The 25,463-nt window shown below is 47.5% G+C and overlaps 2 protein-coding genes across 4 annotated transcripts in view; one reads left to right on the forward strand and one right to left on the reverse strand.

The window, feature by feature from the left end:
- Positions 1 to 556: 556 nt before the first annotated feature.
- LOC119168283 (tetratricopeptide repeat protein 8) lies at positions 557 to 24,168 on the forward strand. Of its 3 annotated transcripts, none has more exons than XM_075867163.1 (11): positions 575 to 746; positions 2,231 to 2,447; positions 6,530 to 6,709; positions 9,142 to 9,282; positions 11,277 to 11,490; positions 15,332 to 15,442; positions 16,971 to 17,110; positions 20,482 to 20,653; positions 21,933 to 22,055; positions 22,179 to 22,262; positions 23,965 to 24,168. In XM_075867163.1, the coding sequence occupies exons 1-10, from the start codon at positions 718 to 720 to the stop codon at positions 22,238 to 22,240; spliced, it is 1,389 nt and encodes a 462-aa protein (XP_075723278.1). In that variant the 5' UTR covers positions 575 to 717; the 3' UTR covers positions 22,241 to 22,262; positions 23,965 to 24,168. The 3 variants fall into 3 exon arrangements, with proteins under 3 accessions (XP_075723279.1, XP_075723278.1, XP_075723277.1); XM_075867162.1 differs by having other exon boundaries at positions 11,277 to 11,447; XM_075867164.1 differs by lacking the exon at positions 2,231 to 2,447 and having other exon boundaries at positions 557 to 746; positions 11,277 to 11,447.
- A 426-nt stretch (positions 24,169 to 24,594) lies between these two features.
- Positions 24,595 to 25,463, reverse strand: part of LOC142765707 (son of sevenless homolog 2-like) — a 34,517-nt gene continuing 33,648 nt past the window's right edge. Inside the window, exon 23 of the mRNA XM_075867161.1 lies at positions 24,595 to 25,262. Within this exon, the coding sequence (XP_075723276.1) occupies positions 24,721 to 25,262 (542 nt within the window). The 3' untranslated portion in view covers positions 24,595 to 24,720. The remainder of the gene's footprint in view (positions 25,263 to 25,463) is intronic.

Genomic DNA, 25,463 nt, shown 5'->3' on the forward strand with positions numbered 1-25,463 from the left:
CGACGGAGGCGAAAATACCGTAGGCCCGCGTGCTCAGATTTGGGTGCACGTTAAAGAACGCCCTGCAGGTGGGGTCGAAATTTCCGGAGCCCTCCACTATACGGCGTCTCTCATAATCATATGGTGGTTTTTTGGGGTCGTTAAACCACACAGAATCAATCAATTAACTCGCACATATCACAGGCGCTCCCTGCCGGGAATTTCAGCAATAGGCGAACACAATCATAGCCTCATGGACTTCCCTTGCCTGCCGGATGAGCGCGAAACGCGCGTCATCTATGGCGGGGCTACCTACGCAAGAGTAAGGGTCTTGGTACCTGGCCTTTGAGATTGGCAATTTTGGCGTTCGCTACAAATCTTAGAGCCTATGCCTTGTTTGAAGGAGTTGCTTGCTGAATGAGCGCAAAACGCCTGTCATCTATAACGGCGTCACTTACGTAGGGTTAATTATAATTACGTTTACGCATTTCTAAAACTTTTTAACGTTATTTTTGTCGCATATAAGTTCCAAAAACGTAAAAACATATTTGAAGACACCCCCTACTTAGGTGGCGCCACCACCATAGTTCCGACGACGGCCGCTTTCCAAGTGACCGCCGATAATCCGGCAGGCAAGGGAAATCTAGGAGGCTATGACACAACCGATCGTTGCCATGGCGACGCGTCCGTACACACACCAACCGGCACACGGCCCCGCCCGGCCCGCCGTGCCACAGGATGAACGGCGCAGCCCTGCAGACACACGAGTGAGTGAATGGGTCGATCTGCGCGCATGTCACACTCTTCAGGCGGAAACTGTCGCGACTCTCAAGGTCACATGTGCACCGATGTTCGTATCTCTCGCTGTCGTCTTCGACGGTTCATTCAACGCGGACGTCCTAATCTGCCGCTGCCACGACAGCGGCGGTCGCGTAATCGTGCACTCGATATCGAAGCAGCGTTCCCTCGTAAGGCAGCTTCCTCATTTGACTCGCTGTAGATTCGCTTTACACAAAAGCTTCGTCTCGCCGAAAGTCCGAACTAGCTGCGGTAAACAGACCGCATTTTCGATATGGAATTCACTGCCATCTATCCTAATATCAATGAAACTCAGTTAATGTTACAAGAGTTAATGAAGGTCTCTAATAAACCAATGTGTCACCACACAACATCTCTTTTACAACCTCTTAAAGCACACCTTTAGAGAGAGTGAGAATTTATTAGAAGGCAGAGAGGTCGGCCTGAGCTAGTTCGCTCTAGCCTGCTACTCTACACAGGGGATAAGGGAAAGGGGAAGGAAAGAGGGATGAAGGGTGATCACACCTTTACATTTTTTTATATAGTGTACTGTGCAAACCTTTTCTTTTAGCCCCGCCGCGGTGGTCTAGTGGCTATGGCTAAGGTACTCGGCTGCTAACCCGCAGGTCACGGGATCGAATCCCGGCTGCGGCGGCTGCATTTCCGATGGAGGCGGAAATGTTGTAGGCCCGCGTGCTCAGATTTGGGTGCACGTTGAAGAAGCCCAGGTGGTCGAAATTCCTGGAGCCCTCCACTACGGCGTCTCTCATATAATCATTAGTGGTTTTGAGATATTAAACCCCACATATCAATGAATCAATCAAATAATAAATAAATGTGGCACCATACAACATCTCTTTTACAGCCTCTTAAAGCACACTTTTGCATTTTTTATATCATATACTGTGCGAACCTTTTCTTTAACTTTGTAGTGCATAACATGTTTTCTTGTTTTTTATCATATTTTGTCCTTGAGGCTTCTATTTATGTACCACTTTTTATCACTTTTTTCATATCAATGCATTGCATGTTTAAAATGTTGCGATTTTTGAACCGTTATATGATATTTGTTTCTTAGTTCCGTATGAGCAGATGCTTGTCATCATAGTTTTTATTGTATGTGTACGCGTAAACGACTACAATTGTGTAAGTACTGGCGTTTTACTTTGATGTACTAGTTCTTCATGGTGTAAGCTCTACGTGACGTGTTTCCTTTCCTGTTGTATCTTCATATTTGTTTCGTTTTTTTGTATCACCCACCCCTGCCTGAGGCCTCATGTGTGAGGCTGGCAGTACTTCTGAAATAAATAAATAAATAAATAAATAAATAAATAAATAAATAAATAAATAAATAAATAAATAAATAATTATCTGACCTTGAGATGCACATAGCTTTTTCGCATGGTACGTTAAGATGCACATCGCATGTGCGTATATGTATACACATGCGCAGACCAGGCGGCTCAGCGCCAGGCATGGAGCTGGTGCAGCGGGCGCTGAGCCTCTACCGCCGGCGCCACTTCACCGAGTGCGCCGAGCTGTGCGAGCAGGAGCCCTCGAGCAAGCAACTCCAGTGGCTCGGCATGCTCGCCCTGACGCAGCACGCCTGGCTCGACGAACTCGAGCTCGAAGGACTGCAGTCGCTCGCCGAGGAGTTGCTCGACAATCAGGTATACCAACACTCGGACTTTATGTTCTTTGCAGAAAGTGCTGAGAGAGAGGCTGCAGTTACGTTTGTATGCATGGTTATGGCTGCAACGTGCTACTGGGCACCCCGCAACACGGAGCGCTAACAGTTTATTTATTTATTTTTATTTGTTATAAAAATAAATATGCTGCACCAGGGTGGCCAATCCTTCTCTGGTGAGGGAGTGCGTTCCCGGCGGTGGTTACCGGTGAGGCCGCACCCCAGGCCTCTTAATGCAGTTCCATCAACACGCGGATATTTTTTTAAAATCCGGTTGGGAACTGCGCGGCACCGGGATTTGAACCACGGACCTCTTGCATGCGAGGCGGAGGCTCTAACCACTACGCCATCGCCGCACCCAAGAAGAGAGCAGAGTGGATTAGGGGACAAACGGGGGTTAAGGATATCATAGTTGAAATAAAGAAGAGGAAATGGACATGGGCCTGGCATGTAGCGCGTAGACAGGATAACCGCTGGTCATTAAGGGTAACTAACTGGTTTCCCAAAGAAGGGGAGCGGGTTAGGGGGAGACAGAAGGTTAGGTGGGCAGATGAGATTAAGAAGTTTGCGGGTATAAATTGACAGCAGCAAGCACAGGACCGGGTTAACTGGCGGAACATGGGAGAGGCCTTTGTCCTGCAGTGGACGTAGTCAGGCTGATGATGATGATGATGATTTGTTATAACTCAAAGGCCCCTATTCAGGGGTTTTACATGAGGGGTGGGCATTTATTGTGAACAATGTCACTGGTGGTCAGTAAAGAGTTTTAGTACATAATGTGTTAGATTGCTTCGTGAAAATGGATGGGGCTGGAGATGAGAACGGCGTCGGTTGGCACATCATTCCAGTCTTTTGCTGTTTCGATAAAAAAAAAAGAATGCCAATGGGCAGAGGTGAAGGTCTTTCCTGGGTAAACAGCCAATGGGTGGTTGATGCGGTCAGAGTGACGACGAACTTCTTCAATGACTGTCGCAGCAATGCGTGAATGATATAACTTAGGAAAGAAGCACAGCCGCTTAACTTTACGCCATTGTTACGAGTAGAGGAAGATTAGCTTGGCTTTTTTTAGTTTAGTGACGCTTGTGTGGTAGGAGTAGGCCGAATAAAATGAACCTTGCCGAATAAATAAACGAGCTATTTCAGACAGTTTTGTCGTGCACATGCCGGCTGTCCCAGTTAACTACCACCGACATTAAAACAATGTTAGCCCCATTCTAGCCACTTTAACTGTATACTAAAGGCGAATACGCCATTTTGTCTGTGAGATATGCACCTAAAAACGTTGCGACGTTTTCAAACGTGCAAAAACGCGAACTGACACTTCATAAAGCGAAACAAATATTATCATCTCCTTGGTTCATGCCGCGTTTCTTTGTAAACATAATTCCGTAGAAAATAAAGAAATGTTTTTTTCCAATGATTTTTAGCGCTGAAAACACAGACGCATTTGCGGGACTATGTTCTTCAGCGGCGGCACACGCCCACTTAGGTTCCATAGCCTTCCCTTCATTGCCGCAGAAGTTGTCCCCGATTGTAGTCATACAAAATGCATCGCAGAGCATTTCGAGACGTCCTCTACAGTATGCCCAAGCCAGTCGTTGTCCGTGATCTTAATCGTCATCATCTTCATCGTCGTGGCACATTAGTAGGTACCTTGCATGTGCTGTGCCGTGATAGCAGAAAGAGAATGTTTTTGTTTTGTTTTGTTTCCCTGGGATGTTGGCTCATACCCACTCAGGGGGATTGGCCAAGAAAGTGTAGTGCCGTTTTTCTGTGATCATTTTAACTATGTGTAATGAATTGGTATTATATTAAGACTAATGTAAAAAAACATAAAATGAGCAAACGAAAAAAAAAATCAAGTTGAGCAATTTTGAGATTTGAGGTGTTATGATTACCACTCAGCTGCGTTTACTTCACTCTGGGAGTAATAAATAATTTTTTTGATTGAAGATCACAAAGGTATACGCTTGGTTTCGGGACGGTATACGGTATACAAAGGTATACGCTTGGTGGTTTCGGGACGTTAAACCCCACAAATCAATCAATTGGTTGCCTGAATATAATCGCAAACGGCATTGAAAGCATCCCTGTGGCAATGTCCCAAAACTGAGGCACCAAAGCTTAGCGCCGTTTCCGCCGTTAATCTAACGCCTATTTTCAGAAATGGCATAACTAGTAACCTTTTTCGAAATATATCGTAGCGGCGACACTACAAAAAATAATGATCTAGTGATTCCATTTCTCCGCAGAATGCGCAGAGGGGTGATGTTGTCTGACCAGCTCTGTGTAGATACAGGTTTAGGGGGGGGGGACACGACATCGAAATTTAGTAATTAAGACTTCGAGCTTTCTGGACTGGCTCCAGTGGGGTTGCCATGGAAACATGAGGTGGTTGTAGTCTGTCCATGTAGTTACTTTTTCTATCGTATCAGTGGAGATTGCTGATTTTCGATATCTTATTGCCGTGATATATTCAACATCTGGCAGTATGGACAAAACTGGCCAATCAAGTGCGGCTCGTGCTAAGGAATCGGCCAATTCATTTAATCTTAATCCACAGTGTCCCGGAACCCATAGTAACCGCAGGAGTCTCAACTGCGGGGGTACTAATGTTTTGAATGTGCTTAGAATTCGAGAGTTCTCTGAAGCTGTCAGAGCTGCACAAACTGAAAGAGAATCCGTCATTAAGACTGCGTTGTTTTGATTTGATGGAAGTTTTCGAAGAGCTAAAATAATCGCCACGAGCTCCGCTTCAAAAACTGGAGTAAAATCAGGCAGTCTCACTGAAAATTAAGGACCAGTCAAGCGAATCAGAGACAATGCCTACACCTGCCTTTTGATTATTTACGGTCATAGAAGAGAATGTGTAGTCTGGAACGCGCTTGTTCTTCATCGTCATCACCAGCGGCGGCTACGGCGCACGAAGCCGACGGACGGGCTTCGACCTTAAAAACTATTTCTTTTTCGTATTATTAGATTGCCCTTTCACAATTTCAAAATCACCACGTTTCCCTCGAGAAGACGCTTGGTGAACGAGAAAACGAGCAAAAAAAAAATGCGGCTGGCTACGTCACGTTGAAAGTGCGGCAACGAACACCGTGACGTCATTGATTTCGAAGGCGCCCACTAGGTGTAGCTCCCGATCTTCACCTTCTGATGGGGCTTGGCTTGATATACCAAGTTTCAGGAAATTTCAGTGAGCCAACGTCGACAAAGCACGAAATATGCGCTTTGAAATTTGTATGTGACGTCATGCGCGGAGATTTCGACACGAAATTCAAGAACGAAACTTTGATTTTGGTTTTCCCCTTCATTATTAACCTATGATGTTGCAAATGACAGCGTTACCGTTCTAAGAGTACAATTGATCGATTCAAACCGATTCATTGTTTTCACGTCAGTGTCCCAATAATAATAATAATAATAATAATAATAATAATAATAATAATAATAATAATAATAATAATAATAATAATAATAATAATAATAATAATAATAATCCCTACTGAAACGTTCCGCATGTGAGCCCAATAATTCCATATGTTTCCATAAAGATTACATATGTTTCCCATATATTTTCCATATATTTCCGTAAGATTCTTACGGAAACATGCGGAATTATTGGACATCGCATACGGATCGTTTCAGTAGGAATAATAATAATAATAATAATAATAATAATAATAATAATAATAATAATAATAATAATAATAATAATAATAATAAAAATCCCTACTGAAACGTTCCGTATGCGAGTCCAATAATTCCATGTTTCCATAAAGATTATATATGTTTCCCATATATTTTCCATATATTTCCGTAAGATTCTTACGGAAACATACGGATTATTGGACATCGCATACGGAACGTTTTAGTAGGAATAATAATAATAATAATAATAATAATAATAATAATAATAATAATAATAATAATAATAATAATAATAATAATAATATGGGACAAAGACAGTTATGTGAGGGCCAGGCCGTGAGGGAGGAGTCTGCTGCAGGCCGTATGCGGCCCGCATGTTATTTGAGATCTTGACTGACGCACACCTCACAGGCGACTGCGCAGACGGGCCGTCCGGGCACGTCCCTGAGGGCGCCACCTCCGCCGACCGGCGGCGGCCGGCCGATGACGCGCGAGGGCCGTCCACTGACCGGACTGAGACGACGGCCCCGGTCTCGCACAGCCACGCAGCAGGGAGTCGAGAGGGCGCTGTACACGGCTGGAGGAAGAACGGTGCGTGCGCGCGCATGCGCACTTGCAGTTTGATGCGTGGTGATTCGTCTCCTAGTACACATCTGCCGAATTCACATGCCTAAACCACCAGCCCGTATACATATGTTCCTCCACCTATCCATTCATCCATCGATCCATCCGTTCACTAACCAATCCACCCATTCAATCAATCCACCCATCTTTCATATATGAGACAGTGGTATCAGTGGTATGAATGATACCACTGATAACGAAACGAGTTGCATTTGTCAAGTAGAGCTGTTCGTGAATCTTGCTTGTAGCTATTTCCATGTCTTTTTTTTTTAAATAGTGAGTATTACCATCATGTGATGTATTGGTCTTATTGTTATTGCTAATGGAGCTCGTTCATCTTTGCTCACACGTTGGTGTACTTTTGTTGTACATTTTCGTAATTACGCACTCCATGTAACCGTAGGAGGTCGTCCTGTCAGTTTGAAACTCGGGGACCGCCTGCTGTAATATGCCAACCATGTAATTCAATCCAACCATTCAATAAACTTGACTTGATGATATCAAGCTAACTCCACAGAGTACAGGACTCATAATAATGAAAAATAAGACCATGGGAGCACTTCTCCTACAATGAAAAATGCATAAGGCGATGCCTGCAGGAGTCGTAGCGGTAATGCGGGCTTTAGTTGTAGTTTAGAATTGGCAATAGTTTCTGTAAAGCGAAAAATAACGACATTGACACAAGGAAGAAAACGACACGAAGACAGGACTAGCGCCCGTCCTGTCTTCGTGTCCCCTCTTGTGTCCGTGTCCTTATTTCTTTTTTTTCTTTTGTTTTTCATGACAGAAATGATTACGAAGCTTGGCGTGTACCTGACGCATGCCACTTTCTTTCTATCGCATCACTCAATGCTCCCCGCCTAAAAGCCTGGCCACACGGACGCGCTGCAGCGCGTCAGCGCATCGCTTTTTGACGAGGCGCAACGGCATCTCCATATGGAGAGAGTGGGGGTGTGGCTACGTGAAGCTGCATGTTCACTCTCTCCTTAATGCCTAGTTCACACTGAAACATCCGCTTTCTACAGCGACGGAAATTCCCCTGCCGCCGAAACGCAGCGTCGTTCGCACTGGACGCGCCCCGCGCCGCCGAATATGCCATCTATAGTACGGGGCGAACGCGGGATGGATGCGCTGTCACCCGGCTGTTGTCGCGGCTCGCAAATGCTATACTACGCTATCCGGTGGCGTATACTTCGACGATTCTCGTACGCAAGAAGCAAGAAAAGACAGTGCTGCTTACTTTGCTGGCAAGTGGCTGTCTTGTAATGCACGAAGAGCAGAAAAAACCACCGACGCCAGCGGCGTTGGTGGGTTCGTTTTGCTCTGCAAGACCGCAACAAGCTCGGTCACGCCAACAGCAAGCTGGGTCACCTCTTTCACAAAATACGGAAGCGAAGTAGGCACAGAGAAGGTGAAACTCCCGTTGGTTTCAACATTCAGTTACGTGCACTGCGGCATAACAAGTAAGTAGGCCTTGGCCGCCATTTTTCAAAATTCCTTGACTAGCGCTCCTATTGGTCCGCGGTGACCGATTCGGCAGCAGACGCCGCTAAAATCGGTCCGAGAGCGATCGGCGCGGAGAGGGCCCTTTCGGCGGATCTCGCCGCCGCTGAACCGGATTCGGAGCACTTTCGGCGGCCGGAATGCTCAGTGTGAACGCGGCCTAAGGAAGAAGGCGCGGCGCCGCGTCAGAAAGCCACGCGCTACAACGCGTACGTGTGGTCAGGCCTTAATTAAGCTATCCTCCTCCATGGCGTGCTATCGGCGACACCCTCTAAATATTGTATTGGACATTCACCCCCGCGCTTAACATCGCAACACTTCAGTTCCTACAGGTCGCGATGACAGTCGCGCGTGGAACAATGGAATGCGTGAATGAAACGTGGCAACGCGATTTGACAGGCGACCTCGATAAAAGATGAAATTCCCTTGTCAGGGTCGAGTTACTGCCGAAAAATCCACGATCGGGTGAGCATCGATTATTAAAAAACGGTGCACTTTACAAAATACGCATAGGGCCATATATATATATATATAAATATATATATATATATATATATATATATATATATATATATATATATATATTTATATATATATATATATATATATATATATATATATACGACCACGTGGTCATTGCTTGGATATATCTGTCCACGCTCGTCACTTCCGTGTGATTTTAATTGCATCATCATCACAGGCGTTAATACAGCGGTGAGCAGGCGAGGAGTCCGCCAGGTGTGGGCGAGTTTGTCTAAGCGCATGGCATGATGATTGCAGCGCGTTGCGGTGTACAGTGCGAGTCACCGGGGTTCATAACACTCACTTCCGGCCACCTGTGCGTCGCGTAACAAAAGTCATCGACGAAACATTACATTACCCTTGCGGGCGCGCAGGCCAGGCCGACGACTGCGGCGCCAGCAGCCGTGCCAGAGTTTGGTCGACTGGGAGCGGCGGCATCGGGCTGGCCCGACAAGCCGTGGCTTTCCAAACCACTCTTCCGATTCCTCTACCACCAGCGGGGTGATGTCAGACAGGTAAGAAATGACAGACGAACAAAAGGTATCATCTCTGGTTGGGATATGAACCGACTGCTCTATGCTTCGATTGAAAGAAAGAGAATGCGCATCAAGTTACCACAATTCAACCCGCCATTTTTCAACATGCCACGGCGCACGCACCTTTTCCCTAGCGGAAAAGTCGCGTAATATTCGCTCGGTACTTTCCAGCATTCGCGCGATAGGGGGCGCAGTATATTCTACCACTATATCCATTATTTTCTTGCTATGCGTGTGCTGCTGAGCAAGATGTAGACACCGACAGTTCAAAGCGTGTTGCAACCGCTTGACACCATCACTCCAGTTCTCGCAAGCCTTCAGAAGTCTGCTGCTTGAGAACGCAAGCGGCACCATCATGGCTTCACCATCGGCAAGATTTTGGGTGTATGGAACCGCGCATACAAGTTAATGCAACGCTCAATTGATTAAGACACGGATGTGACTCACCGTCTGTGATGTTAAGCACGTATACTGCCGTCTTGCCGACGGCGTGAGTGACATTTCTCTCCTTCTCTCTCTTCCTCTCTAAATTTTATTCCCCTTACCATTGCAACGTAGCCTACCGGGCTTAGCCATGGTTAACCTCCTTGCCTTCCTTTCATCCTTATTCTCTCTCTCTCTCTTCTTGCTACCCTCCACCATCATCCACCGTCCTTTCCATCATGCCATCTAACGTACACCATGCCACCGCCACTGTACACTATGATCACCACGATTTTCAGCATAGCCAGCATTATTTCCACTATAACCACCATCTTTTCCAGTAGCCACTATATCAACCATCTTTTCCAGTCTCCCGATAGGGAGACCAGACTTCTTGTAAGGCGTCAAGAGCTGTAGCATGAGAGACATGCATTAGGTTACCTCAAGGAGGATACATAGAACTATGCATCCTCGTCCTTGGGTTACCTTGACCTATTCGATAGAGTGCATACTACCCCCTTCCCTCTCTCTCTGTCTCTGAAAGTGCTGCGCGCTCGCATTTCAGAACAGAATGTCTAAAAAACGTCTCGAAGTAGACTACATGAACTCGTTGGGAAGGATACTCTAGTTCATTGCAGAGGTTGCAAATGTTGAAAGCAGCATGCATTCGCATTTTAGGTGCAAATTTGATATAAAAAATGTCTATTTTAGGTCTTCTCGCAGACCACAAGCTCTCTAACCGTTTGGAGACGTTTTTGTGCTTCGTGGGCTCCACCTAACGAGGTGCCACATTGAATCCGGGATCAGCCCGTCTTTGAGCAAACGAAGATGCAACTCATCCCGTGTCACGAGGATGTCGTCGCATGATGCCAAGTGATGTCTTCACAGATATTGAACATTTGTGACGTCATGATTGCGGCATGTGGCGACGGTACAGCATTACGTCATCAGCGACGTAGGTCACGTGGGTTTTTGTTTTTCCTCATTCGCGTCTACTTTTTTCTTCGATTTACTTCTCATCTTTATTCGCCTATTCCTCCTCCTCTCATGCAGGGTAGCAGACCGGATGCTACGATTCTGGTTGACCCTGCCTTTCTTCCAATTTATTCTCTCTCTCTTTCCCGCGCGCTCCATGAGCTAAAACGCAATGCGACGAGACATAATAGGGTTTCATCTAAACCACGGTATGATTATGAGCCTCACAGAATAAGAGGACTAAGGACTGACTTTGACCGCTGATTGAAGCTCTCGAATTGGCACCATAATCTGAAACGAGTGTTCTTTTGCATTTCGCTTAGTGCCAGCGGATAGCACACCGAGGCCATGCCGAGTTCAGCCAAATAAAAAGTTTCATCCTGAACATGCCGTCTACTGCCTTCTACCACGTCACGACCACGTGAAAATATGAATGAAAATAATTTCTCCTTCATACGGAACTTTACCTACCTTACGGGCGTCCACTTGACCCATTCGCCTTGCTTATGGTAGAAGGCTGAACTTCAGCCTTCTACCATCCCGCGGTTACTGCAGCACGCATACATGTCCCGCAGGCACTGGAGCTGGCCAGCCAGGAGCGGTCGACCGACTGCTGCGGCTGGTGGTCACTACAGCGCGGTCGCTGTCTCCTCAGACTGGGCATGCTGCGCGAGGCCGAACACCAGTTCAGGAAGGCGGCGGAAGCCGGAGACCCGCAGCCAAGGACGTTCCTCTGGCTGGCCAAGGTATACGTGTGGACACGTCCACATATGCGGTCCTTCGTGCATGGTACTCGCATGCTTCTGTCAGAGATATGTGTGTGCCTTTGGCGAAAGCCTCCTATATCGCTGGGTTGCCGCCTTCAATTGCGTCGTCTTTGCGTAAAAAAAAAAAAAAAAAATGTCGCAGTTGAACGCAGTTAAGTCAAGCTTTTCGAGTGACATAGCAACATTAGTGTTCCATTGACTAGACTTTTCCTACATATTCGAGAAACCCGAAGTAAGAACTCGACCGAATATGCTTGGAAAAGGATCCACAGTATCCCTCAGTGCTCGCATCAGCTGATAACTTTGTGTAGGTGTGTATGTGCGTGTACCCGTGTGTGTGTGTGTGCTTGTGTGTCTGTAGGCGTACGTTCGTTTGTGTTTGGTTCAGAAAGTCTATTGAGCATCGACATAAATATCTTCGAAATACGCGAGCGCTAAACAGAGCAGGACGGTGGTCTGGAGCTGGGAACTTAAAATCGATCATCGCTATCTATCTATCTATCTATCTATCTATCTATCTATCTATCTATCTATCTATCTATCTATCTATCTATCTATCTATCTATCTATCTATCTATCTATCTATCTATCTATCTGTCTGTCTGTCTGTCTGTCTGTCTGTCTGTCTGTCTGTCTGCCTATCTATCTATCTATCTATCTATCTATCTATCTATCTATCTATCTATCTATCTATCTATCTATCTATCTATCTATCTATCTATCTATCTATCTATCTATCTATCTATCTATCTATCTAAGATGCCAATATGATACGAGCTTTAGGCTTCCGTGATTATTCACTATAGCTGTTAACACTTTACAGAACATTCACATTCGGCTAGATAGAGATTATACATAGTGTGCATGTGCGTAACGCAGCGCCCCTTCGTCACTTCCGAAATGCGCCACCGACATGCCCGGGTACCTACCGACTCCGTCGCCCACCGCTGCCGTGTTGTCTCCTCGTGCTTGCGCCCCTCTAGTTTTGCCTCACAATTCAAGTTTGAGGAATTATGAGCGGCTAGTCCACGAAGAAGGAGCAGAGCTTCAGGGTGTTTCTTCGCCGAAAGTTATTACTTAAAATTAAGAACGCCACATTGCAATTTTCCGAAAAGTACCGGCGAGTTTGGCTCGCGCGGATTAAAAAAAACAATTAGAAGAAACTCGGTGATATTTGCGTCTTCAGGTGTAACTTCATTACGGGTAAGTGTCATGGCCAAGCACTTACCTGCAGACAGAGATAGCCTACCTTGATTACTGTACATACAAACTTGTCCGTGACCACTGCCTGCATAGTCAGCGTGTCAGGGAGGCGGTGAAAATCGTGATGGCGGTCGTGGAAATTCGGGTATTGCATTGAAACAAACTGTGAAAATGGATGCGAAACAATATTAGTTTACTTTGAAGTATAGCCGATCGGTACGAGTTGGGGGTCAGGATATTTAAAAAATGGTCAATTAATACCCTAACACAGTCTCCACTATTTTCATGGACACAACTGTACATCGTACAACAAAAGTAAAATACAAGGTGAAAAAGATGTCAAAACATGCACAAAAAAAAAGAGTGATGACCGGCATTACCGCGGCACGCACTACGCGAAGCCTCTATCTGCCTCGCATAATATTTTCCTTGGCTGTCTCCACAAATTTTAATCAAAGAGGCTCAACATCAGCACTGTTTAAAACACTGGGAGGGGGGGGGGGGGGGAGGTGCTGCTACTTTGGTGGCGTGGGCCGCAGCAATATATCAATATTATATCTCCTGTAAACTTGCCTAGCTCTGCACGGCTACTTTTCGATGGGAGTTGCTGTGCTTCGCTCATTATACTCTTTGAATTGCGGCTCGAGAGACTTTGGGCTTTCACTTGTTCTTGGGCCAGGTAATTTGTCGGGAAAGCGGGATAACGGGCCCTCGTATACGTCGTGGCAAGCAGCCGGTGTACGCGGCGGCTGGTATATCGTGTCGCACGTCTTGATTTTCCGGTCTTGTATCGAGTGAACAAGCGAGCTCGTTAAAGTACAACAATAAAACCACAAAGCTTCCTTTTCAACATCGTACACAGTAGCAGATGACGAGCCCCCAAAAAACCGCGCTGCAACACGCGAACTGCCGTAGGTACCCAGCGAGGTACCCGGGCATGGCGGGAGAGGGCTACAACGGAGGAAGTGACATCACATGAACACTATACGTATAGACACAACAACTACCGCGAAAAGCATGGTGGCGTCCTGCCACCCGGTTATTGGTCTATAATCCTTGTTAGGTGAGCATTATCAGAAAGCCAATATCATCATCATCATCATCATCAAGACCATCTGCCCTTGTATTTGTCTGTCCATCTGATCTGTCTGTCGGCGCATTCGTCCGTCACTTTATGAATTGCAAAGTGTGTTCGGCGAACGCCTGTGCCCATTGGTACAGGGTCGGACAGAATGGAACGCGATGCGCGCGTCTCTCTTTTTGCACGATTAGACACGCTGGGCACAGCGACGCCACGCAAGCAAGACACGAGGCGCTACCGACGCGACCAGCGTCCGCTGGCGCGCCCCGGTGGCCACCTGGCACTGTCGTAGTCCATTGCATATACATTTCATAAACATTTCATAATGCTCTTATGGAGCTTCGCTCCATCATCAGCATTCCATTCACTGCCAATTTTTACATTAGTTCATCTATGCAACGTGGCAGTGGTGGAAAAAAAAACTCCGAAGCATTTCCCCGAGGGTGAACATGGTTAAGTGCGAATGCACGGGGTGATGCTATGAGGGGTATTTATTAATTCGCACTATTATATTTATTAATCACACTATGGTGCCTTTATGGTGTAATGGTTCCTGGGAATCGCAATTTGATCACACGGGGGAGTTTACGTTAACTCACTGGCGAATGCCAACGGATTTTAACTTTACTCCCCCTCACGACCCGCTCTCAACGGGAGACTGAGAGAGAAGGCGGGCGCGCGAGAGAGAGGGGTGCGCGCGCAGCTGCAGCGAGCGAGGAGAGCGGAGGAGCGAGCGAAGGGGGATATCAGCGTCACGTCCGTGGCTTATTCGGTAGAGCGTCGCGCTGTGGCCCGCGAAGTCCTCTTTCTTTTAAAGATAGAGAGAAGACTGCGGACGCCGCCGACGGCGGCGGATGGTGTGGGGTCGCTTATAAAGTGTATTCACACTTAAAACATTTATTGAGAAAAGCACTGAGAGTTGCACTACAAGTGCACTTGGGTGGTCTCTTTATTCTAGAAGCTTACTGGAGATCATCGGGCGCGGGCCACCAAGGTTCATGTGACGTCACGTACTTTTCGCATGCTTCAGGAAGGTTTATAAAAAAAAATATTCTCAGACAGTGGACATCAATAACCTTCGAACAGAGGAAAACACCTCTTCAAGTCTTGCCATAGAGGTAGAAAACTTGAGGAGGAAGATACACATCTTCGTTCCCATGGTTTTAACATCCGGTCAAATTACATCGGATATTCGGACATGACTCGGCCAGAGGTCACATTTCAGGCAGTAACGACTAACCTTTAGTTTTCAATGTGTGTGGTACTTAGACTAGCTCAGAAAAAAAGTACTTGTAAAGGAAACCAGCTTACACGCAAGGCTTTCTTGCATAGGTAACTAACAAGCGTACCGTGGTTCTGCTGGCCAAGCTTGAACTTATTAGGTTGTAAGCGACCATAGTGCATGTGACTGTCGTCAATCATTGCGGGTATACCGTATTGTTCAGTCGGTCAAGCTTACAACGTCACATTGATCCATCTCATCGGCCAATACTGCAGCTTCCCGGCACCACCTTCACAGTGTGCATGTTAATCAATTTTTTCCCCTTCAAGGATTAGACTGTTTACTTGTGCGTTACAGGTTCAGCTGCAGATGGATCAGCCACTCGCAGCTGTGGAAGCATACAGGCGTGGTTTGGACAGGTTTCCGAACGAAGCCTCTCTGCTGGCACCCATGGCACGTGTCTACGAGGTAGGCATACCGTATACACAAGTGAAACATCTTCGAGAGCTCAATAACAGTTGCGATTCTTCGGATGCAATCGAGAAAGACCTTCAACTTACAAACATCTCCGTGTAATAAAGTGCTCACTGTACTTTGCATTTTCTCAATGAAGTGTTAGAAGAGTGGCAGCTCGATGGTTTCGGTGCGCGCAAGTATAGTTATATTACCTTTACCTTTCTGTTTCGTTGCCTTTTTCATTGCCTTTTTCTGTGCTTTTGTTTTTTCCCATACTCATGTATTGCCCTTTGTGCCACATGGTTTTTGTTGCATGGTTTACTGTCTCCTCTTTATGTTTTCGCGCTCTGCGCAATAAACTCAGTTGGAAGTTAGCGCTTGTGTCCTTCGCGTCCTTCTTGTCTCTGCGTCGTCATCCTGTTTTCGCGCTATATCTATCGTCATTGAAATGTTAGAGACACAGCAGTTAAATGTACCACTTTGAATACTGATGCACACTGGCGCGTGAAAACGACTTCTTGGTAATTTGTCTTGGGAGGCGAGAGAGAAAGAGGGTAAGGAATCTGCAAGTTAGGTCTTGCAATTATTTCGCAAGCGTACACACAGTGACAAAAAAAAAAAAATGCCCGAAACATTCGAAGTGAGACGCGCGTGCGGCATACCGCATGCACACGCGTATGATTGTGCATCCAAGAGCGCCCTAGATACCAACTTAGCACAAGAACACAATGTGAGGGACGACGTATATAGTGGAGGGCTCCAGAAATCTTGACCACCTGGATTCGTTAATGTGCACCATTATTTCAGTTCACGGGGCTCGGGCATTTTCTTCTCCACCTCGATCCCGCAACCTTCGGGTCGGCAGTCTAACAACACTATTGACCACCCTGACTAGTTATAGATACCAGCTTAGGAAAGCGCTTGTCTCTGCAAGTGCTGTAATACCGTGGCATAATTCGTGCTTCGCTGGAAATAAAGCATGCAGATTGTGCAAGCCGGGTTTTATTTTTAACACAGAAGTATTTCATGCCAGGGTGCACCAATGTTTGACACACGTCATTTCCGTCACGGAAGTGACGTCACTAAAATAAAGTGAGAAAAAGGAAAATCACACACACGTACACACACACACACACACAAACACACACTTTTGGCTGAGTTATCCGAATCGAGAAATTAAAAGGGCTCTGCAACATTTTTTCGGCATCGTCAGAAAACGCTGCCGATCGGTAGCCGCGATGCTCCCGAAAACACGCCAGCCAAACATTATACCGCAGCGCGCAGCCTGAATTTCATAATTAATTCTCAAAGCCAGCTAGAAATTGTTCTCTGCTCTCGACAAACGATGCCGCGTAAGCCCAAATGACAGCGCCGTAAACCCAACGTCCACGGTTATTGGCTGATTTTGGCATCATGACCCGCTCCCTCATTTATTATTTTTTTTAATGCAGAACGCGCGCAAGCTATTGCGATTAAGTCTACATACAGCCGGGTGTACGAAGTGTTATATACACGGCGCACTGTACTGTGGACATTGCAGGCCCTCCACGATCTGCAGCGCTCGGCCAAGCTTTACCGGGAGCTGCTGTCACAGGACGCAGTGAACGTGGAGGCTATCGCCTGCGTTGCGACGCATCACTTCTACGCAGACCAGCCAGAGATGGCTCTCAGATTCTACAGGTGCGTCTGTATCTTGCTGGTGCAGTCCATGCACTTGACGTCAAACTGGACGTACTTTCTTAATATCGCACTACGAAATGCTCCCTCCCATTTTTTTTTCCTTCCCCCGACCGTGTTGGAAATCGGATCATTGTTCAAATGCGTGGCAGAGCAACATTTCACCTGCTACAGGCAAGGACCTGCGTTCACATCATGCAACAATTAAAAGGACAACGTGAAATGACAAGTGACCTAGATAAAACATTAGATTGCCAAAGCAGGAACGGCTGATTACCGACAGGTCATCAACCATTGCAAAAACGGCTCATACAAATACGCGTATGGCCAGTTCATCTTCGACGGTCGCATTTCCTTGCGCTCGAGGGCACACGCTGTGGTCACAGCTCCACGCAATAGCAATATCCTGGGCTTTACGTCCCGAAACCACAACATGACTATGAGAGATGCCGTAGCGGATTAATAATATCCCGGGATTTACGTCCGGAAACCACAATGTGATTTTGAGAGACGCCGCCGTGGATTAATAAAATGTCGGGGCTTTACGTCCCGAAACCATGCACAATGAGGTTATAAGAGAAGCCGTCGTGGATTAATATTATCCGGGGCTTTACGTACCGAAACCACAATGAGATTATGACTTACGAGAAGCGCCGTAGAGGAAGGCTGCGGAAATTTCTACTCTCCGGCGTCCTTTGACGTATACACTGACGTCACGTAGCTAGTGCACGGCCCTCAAGCATTTTGCTTCCGTGGAAATGCGAAGGGCGCGGCTTCGAACCAGCGACCTCGGGTTCAGCAGCCGAGCACAATAGCAGCTGCTCCACCGCGGCGGACTGTGAGCCAATTGTATACAAACTGCACCTGAAAGAAAAAAAATCACAGGATATCCACGGAGTGATTGATGATTGGTGGGGCGAAGCGTTCGTCAGTACGTCCGTGCTTTCGTCCGCCCATTCGTTCTTGCTCCCGTCCGTCCATGCGTCCGTAAGTGCGTCCGTTCATTCGTGTGACCGTCGGTGCATCCGTCCCTCCGTGCGTCCGTTCTTCCATCTATCCGTCCGTCAGGGCGTCCACCTCTTTGTCTGTGCGTCCATCAGTCCGTCCGTCTATCTAGTGAACACTCAAAGTACAGCCATCTCACATCTTTTCATCATGTATTCATCATCTACAAGTGCCGCCATCCAGCGGACATTCTAAGGACCGCTCTTTCGGGTATGTGCCACCGGTGGCTAGATACACCATCGGAGGATGGACAGACCCACATTCTAAGGAGCTTCGCCCCTAAAAGGAAACGGAAAACAAAGGTCGCAACAGAAGAAATATTTGTCAAGCTCCGGGGTTCGCACTCCCAATCAAACTTGCAGTTTGTGGTGGGGGTGCTAACACCCCTTGTATAGTCGTTTGCGACTCGTGGCGCACGTGTTTCGCGCATAGTCATCATTTCGGGTTCACAACTATCGAGGGGTAGGTAGCGTTGTGCTCGCGAGCGGCTATTGCCACCATCATCATCAAAATCATCATAGTTAGCGGATGGATGGATGGATATGGCTGTACCCTTTAGATTGGGCGGTGGCTAGCGTCACCAAGCCGAAATACTTAATGAACCAAAAACTAGATTTATTTTTTTTCTTTAATAAGTGAATTTGAGCATTCGTACTTTGCAGTGAAGAGTTTAATTTTCACTCGTGCCTTGACTTTAGCCACCAATCAGATAACCTCCTTCTAGTTAAGTCTACCCGCTTAAAGTCTATTTTGCCCTCCCGGTCCCTAAACCCCAGTGCTTTGAAAAGCTCTGCGCCATCATCCTGAACTATAGGGTGAAGCCCCTTACAGAACATTATCAAGTGTTCGGCAGTTTCTTCTTCCTCTCCACACGCACTGCATACTGTGTCTACCCCTTCGTATTTGGCTCGATATGTCTTGGTTCGCAGTACTCCCACCCTGGCCTCAAACAGTAGAGAACTACCCCGAGTATTATTATAGATCCTTTCCTTGGCAATTTCCTGCTTAAAAGTTCGATAGATCTCTAGTGCGGACTTCTTAATCATGCCCATGCTCCACATGTTAGTCTCCGTTTCTTTCACTTTCTTCTTAACCGATAATTCTTTTTGGTTTGGCCACCTGCTGTTTTCTAAGTATTTACCAGTCAATTTCCAGCGTGGTAGCGTCGGAAGTGACGCCTGGCGGCATGCATGGGTGGCGGCACATGAGAGATGACACATGAGCGGTCCTTTTGGCGTGTGGCGGTTGGTGCGATCGGTCGTCTCTCGCGGTGGGTCCGTGAGGACGGTGCCGCGGGCCCTCGTCGCGAGTCTAGCGTTGGCGACGCCGCCTTGTGTTTATTATGTTGCCGAGTGTTGTGGAACATTGCGTAAGGTTGTTTTAGCGTGTTGATCACAACTGATGTATTTGATTCGGGTGACGATATCGTCGTTGTAAACGTAATTGAATAAATGTGTTGTTTGGTTCGGCCCGACTGCGCTATCCCCGTGTGTTCCGAGTGCGGAGTTCTCATTTCGAGGCCCCACACGTTCCATGACAGTCGATTAGGGAAGCAAAGGTCAAGTTTGCGGAGCGACGACAACGCCTAGCCTGGCGGCAAGCTCCGGGAAATTTGAGGATAGGTGCGGCAGAGGGCGCGGGCGATTCAGCATGTTTTAAGTGTTTCGTCGAAGCGCGTGCGACACGCGCAGAACGCGTTCTGCAGCGCCATGAACTTAGCCAACATCACCTAGGCTAGTCTAGGTGGTGTTGGCTTAGCGCACTAAGACGAGACGCTTGCTGTCCGCAGTTGCCCTTCCGCGATGGATGAAGCGACCCCACGGAAGCGCCGGCGAGGTTCGAAGTATTGTGCACACAACACCAAGGCACGTTCTCCACGTGCAAAGCTGTATTGATTCTCCAGCAAGTCATGCCGGGGAACCGAACACTGAGCCAAGTTCCATGAAAGCCGAAAAAAAAAAAAATGAGGCGAGCACTTCAACTTTACTCGCAATGGTTAAAGTTCAGCTTGCTGCCGCGCAGCAAAGTCGGCGGGTTATGCTCCCACGGCACGGCAGATGTGCCTGTCTTATGTTCTTGTTTGCACGCCCCCATATTGCACCATGGATCCCTACCAAGCAGCTCCGCTCGCTTTCGTTACTTGAATTAGTAAAGCTTCGCCACAAAATTCGTTACAAGCCCAGTAGATCGAAATATTCGTTATACCAATTTTCGTTATAACCGAAATTCGTTATAAATAGGTTACCCAGAGGTTACTCACTGGTTAATTCGTTGTGCGCTACCCCTAACGAGACAGCGTTTACGACGCATGCGCAGTGGCAACAAACGCAATATGTACCCCATTATGAAGCACCCGGAAACACTCGCAGGCGCCTTCTGCAGCTGGGCATGCCGACGGCCGAGCTGTACAACAACCTGGCGCTGTGCTGCTTCTACGCGCAGCAGTACGATATGGCGCTCGCCTGCTTCGACCGGGCGCTGGCTCTGGCCGAAGATCAGAATCTCGCCGACGTCTGGTACAACCTGGGACTCGTCGCACTGGTATGCTGGTTTTGCAGTGCAGTACGCACTGGTTTTGTTCATTAGGCCTCGCTGATTTGATATATCACGATGCGTAGTCCCTCTGAAATGCAAATATCTGAAAGAAGTGTTCATTAGGCATCGCTGATTTGATATATCACGATGCGTAGTCCCTCTGAAATGCAAATATCTGAAAGAAGTGTTCATTAGGCATTGCTGATTTGATATATCACGATGCGTAGTCCCTCTGAAATGCAAATATCTGAAAGAAGTGCGTTATTCTCTTCTGACGTTTCCAGTCTTTACTGAATATACGAACCGCACAACCTAGAAGTTATAGTTACAGCGTAACTACGGAAGCAATAAACAAGGATAGAAAAGACCGTTTACTTTCAACAACGATTTAAAAGCGGATTATTGAAAGTCACTGCTCTTTTCTATCCTTGTTTATTGCTTCCATAGTTACGCTGTATGTACACCACTCAGCTATGAAATCATTGTTGGAAGACAGCGCTATTTCTATCCTTGTTTATTGTTTGAGCGGTCACGCTGTAACTACTTCTAAGTTGCGCTGTCCGTATATGTCCGACCAACTTGCCCAAGTTTCAACGCTTCATAATTCCAGTCTTTACGGCACGATTCGTGACGTCGCCAGTTAGCACTTGCAATGTCACGATGAAATGAGGTCTCGATTGGTCGATACGAGAGGGATGTCCGTTGTGAATTGTCACCTACCCATGCGTTGCCATGCCACATCAAGCGCTTCGCCGTGCTCCCTACCGGGCAGCAGAGATTAGGCGCCTTCTTCTTCTAACCACCACCAGTCACATGTCCGTTCTCTCTTGTCTCGCATGACTATTGTGCACGATAAACTGACTCCACTTCGTTTTCCAAATTTGCCACTGCGCAAGCAGAGATAGCAGTGTGTAGCCAAAGAGCGTGATATCTTGATCGGCCAAACACTTAGCGCTGACATTTCACGCGTTTTATGAAGAAATAACTGGCGAGGAGGATATAACACTCTGTTATAACAGAGCTTGGTTGACTCTGCGCACATATTGAAATGAGTGGCTTGCAAAGGTAGCGCGAGGATCACTATTAGGCCGTATACAGTGTCATACATATGACCATGCTAGAGGGGGCCCGTTTGATACAAGTTCTTTCTCAGAAGCTCGAGCTTCCGGACGTTTTTTTCTTTTGAGTGACTTCCAGAATACACCGATCGTTATCTTTATCCGTCGTTCTACCGCATAATGCTTGCAAGCGGCTACGTTAACATTTTGTCACCCACCTCGCGCAGAGCTCCGGAGACAAGACGCTGGCGACTCGCGCCTTCCGGCTGGCACTGGTCTACGACAACTGCCACGCGGAATCGTACAACAACCTCGGGGTCCTCGAGCTCACCAGCGGCAACGTCGACCAGGTAACAAGGCGCGGCACGGTTGCGTTTAAGCATTTCACAGCCACAGGACGCCCGCGCTAAAGTTACAACATGCTCAAGCGGCGCGCCTCACAATCACCCTAACAATGCCATGGTTGCTTGCAGGCTGCCGCTTATTTCGCTACGGCTGGCGAAATGGCTCCGGAACTGTGCGAGGCTCATTATAATCACGCGCTGGTGCTTGAACGGGTAAGAAATTTCAAATATGCTGCTCGCAAGCTGGTAGGTATTATTGCATGCCTTGCAATAGGCCAACAAGGTATACCTTGTTGGCCGCATCAGCGGCTGCTACTGTCACCTCTTGATCGCTGGAGGACTTTCACACAACTTTACACGAACGCGAAAAAGGAAATGACGTAACGCACGACGTGAAAACTCCGTGTGAAAACCAGAGGTACTGGTTAGAACTTTCCTGTGCCACGTTTTCTACGCCTTTTGCCGAGTTATAACCTTTTGCACAGTACGAACACACTAGCCCAACATGTTTATTGTGCACACTTCCAAGGTCCCACTCACGCTCCACTTACATGCTTGAAGAGGGAACACATTTAAGACAAATCTATACTCCGTTTCATACATCATGTGCAACGCTGTCAAAGCTAGCGCTCTTGTTTGCGCTGTGTACTGCCGCGACCAAAAAGTAGTGCGTCGCTTGGGGTGTACGAGAATCAATAAATGCTTCTCGGGAAACTTCTAAGCATACATATTTGTCATCAGGTTAAAAAAACAAATGCCTGTGTTGTCGGATAAACAATCCAAATATGCGAGTTGGTAATTTATGTTTGTCGCTTTCGTATCAGGTTTTCGCTCTCCGCGCGACCCGCGCCGCCGTTTTTTTTTTTACTTGTTGTGGCAGCTTTGAAAAAATGGCGTCCAGCTCTGCGTCCTCGACCACCTCTCCTGCGCGAATTTTTTCGAAGCTTCGCACATCAATCATTTCAAATTGAACTCGCAAAAATTATAAAAAAAAATTGCACCACGTGGATTCGAACCCATACACTTCAAAACTACGGTGAACTCTCCGGAGCGACGCGTCAGACCACTCGGCTACGAATCCGCGCGGAGCAACATCTCGTGTTTTCTTTACGGACTACTTGCCTCGCCTTCACAGCAATGCACCTGATGTATGAAACGGAGTATAGTTAGATGACTGTTACACCGAAATCTACTGCTCGCGTGCTCTACACAAGTAAAAGCTATGCGTAGGGGCTAGTTGAAACATACTGTATTTAAAGGCTGCGCCACTAAACACAGGCTCTTTGTCCGAGTCCAGTTTTTTTTTCCGTCCTTAGCTTTGAAGCGCAGCCTTTACCTACATTATGTTTTTAAACGGCCCGGAAGCAATCGTGTTGCATATTTTAAAGGGCCCTGCAACACTGATAGAGCACGGTCTGCAAACACTGCCGATCAGTAGCAGAAGCTCTCGAGCAAACGAGAGTCAAAAATTAATGCGCTGCACACGGCCTGAAATTTTACAATACTCAAAGCCAGCTAAATATTGGTTTTCCTCTCGACAAATGATGCTATACTCAAAATTCATTGCATCATAGGTTCAAGTATCACGCCAAATATAGTGCAAGAACGAGATGCATTGCCACGAAATACATCTTGTTGATCACTAAAATACTAAACATTCTATCTTGGTTACAGAGCACAACACTTTAAATCGCCAGCCACTGTAGAGGTGCTTTGTTCTTCACAGACTTCAATTTTCATAGCAATCGGCAAGCCCTTCAGACAATGCCATATGCAGGGTCTTTGCTAAGCGCGAAAATTTTGCCGCACCTCTGGTGGTCGTACCACTGCCACGGCAATCGTATTGCTGGTGCACAAAGCTAAAGTGCAGCTGGCTTTTTGTACCGTACTGACCTCAAGGCTCTGGTTTCTGCAGACTGGAGACCTCCAAGGATGTGCTCGCGCCGCAAGCAAATGCAGCCAACATGCAGCCAGTGCAGATCTACTGCAGAAAGTGCAAGCCTTCTTCCAGAGTCACTGAGACAACCCACGAGCCGCCACTGCATCTTTATTGGGCAAATAAATTACCTTGTTTAAGTGTGGCAAGCGCAATAAAGAAAAAATACAGTGTCCCACCCAACGCTCGGGTAATAACAACAACAACAAGGGAAAAGAAAAATCACAAATGAATGCCCGCCTGCCGGTCCTGCCGTCCACAGGCACTGGTCTATGTACACTTTTTTTTTTCCTGCGATGGCAAGGCGCTGCTCGGATCCTCGGTCAAAGGCTTCGGGTACCGCTTCGTTAAACGATGCTGTAGTCCAGACAGAGTGGGCCAACTCAACGAGGACAGTCTCTCTCTCACGTAAGAGCGTAGTCTCGGCAGAAGTCGTTCACGTGGGCCTGCTTCCGGGGCCCCCGACGTTATAGATGCTCGGTCGCAGGTGACCCGAGTGAAGGGACCTGGAGATGCAGTAGTCATCACAGTGGGGCCTTTCCGATCCCGGCTTTCCGACGTTGCCGCAATCATTTTCGATGCCGCTCGGCTCTCTAGTCGCTCGGCCTGTTCTAATTCAAATTAACCGGTGTCAGGGTGACTCGCGTGCCAATTGTCTTCTTCACTTTCAGGAACAAAAAAAGTACGGATCAGCAGAGCTCGTCTATCGTCCCCCCCCCCGGGTGATGGCGGGGGCTACCTGCTATTGTGGTTGACCACCAATTGCGGCTGCCTGTGTGTCTTGGGGGGCAGCTGAGGAGTGCTCGAGGGCGGTGGCCTGAGCTGGGGAGGAGGGGACAAGACGGCCGGGATATCCCTGCGAGGCAATAGCGGCCCCTGCGCCAATAGCGCCGCCAGATCTCCATTGTGGGCAGAGTTTCGACGCGACAGAGCCCGCTGTGACTGGTGTTGGTCCAGCGGAGGTGGCATGGTGCGTGGTGGCGTCCTGGGCAGGGTCCAGCCGCCATCTCGTCTCGGCGGAAGCGGTGGAGGTGGCGGAGATGCGTCCCTCAGCGGTGGGCCTTCACGCGGAGGCAGCAGCGGTGGGGGCTGGTCGGGAACGTCGGCGAAGAAGGCTGTCCCTGTCGGTGATGAGGGGTCACACGAAGAGGTGGAAGAGTCTCGCTTCTTTCGTGGGGGCAGCGGCGGAGGCGGTAAGAGAGGTGGCAGATTGGATGGCGGGGGCGGCGGAGGCGGGTGTGACGGTGGTGCGGACGGTGTCGTTGCAGGAGACAAAGCTGTAAAAAAAAAGTGCAAACCTCAATTGAATGATCCAGCTAGGATAACTTTAGGGGGGACGCGAGTCTTGGAACGATCAAACATGGCCAAAAAATGGATTTTTCACAAAACTTATTTTCAGGCCCTTTGTACCTCTGAGCAACTATTCTCAAATTACTAACGCCAAATTCGGTCGGGAAATGCAATAAAATGGGCCTTCA

This window comes from Rhipicephalus microplus, chromosome 6 (assembly GCF_043290135.1).
Source record: "Rhipicephalus microplus isolate Deutch F79 chromosome 6, USDA_Rmic, whole genome shotgun sequence".
Lineage (NCBI taxonomy): Eukaryota > Metazoa > Arthropoda > Arachnida > Ixodida > Ixodidae > Rhipicephalus > Rhipicephalus microplus.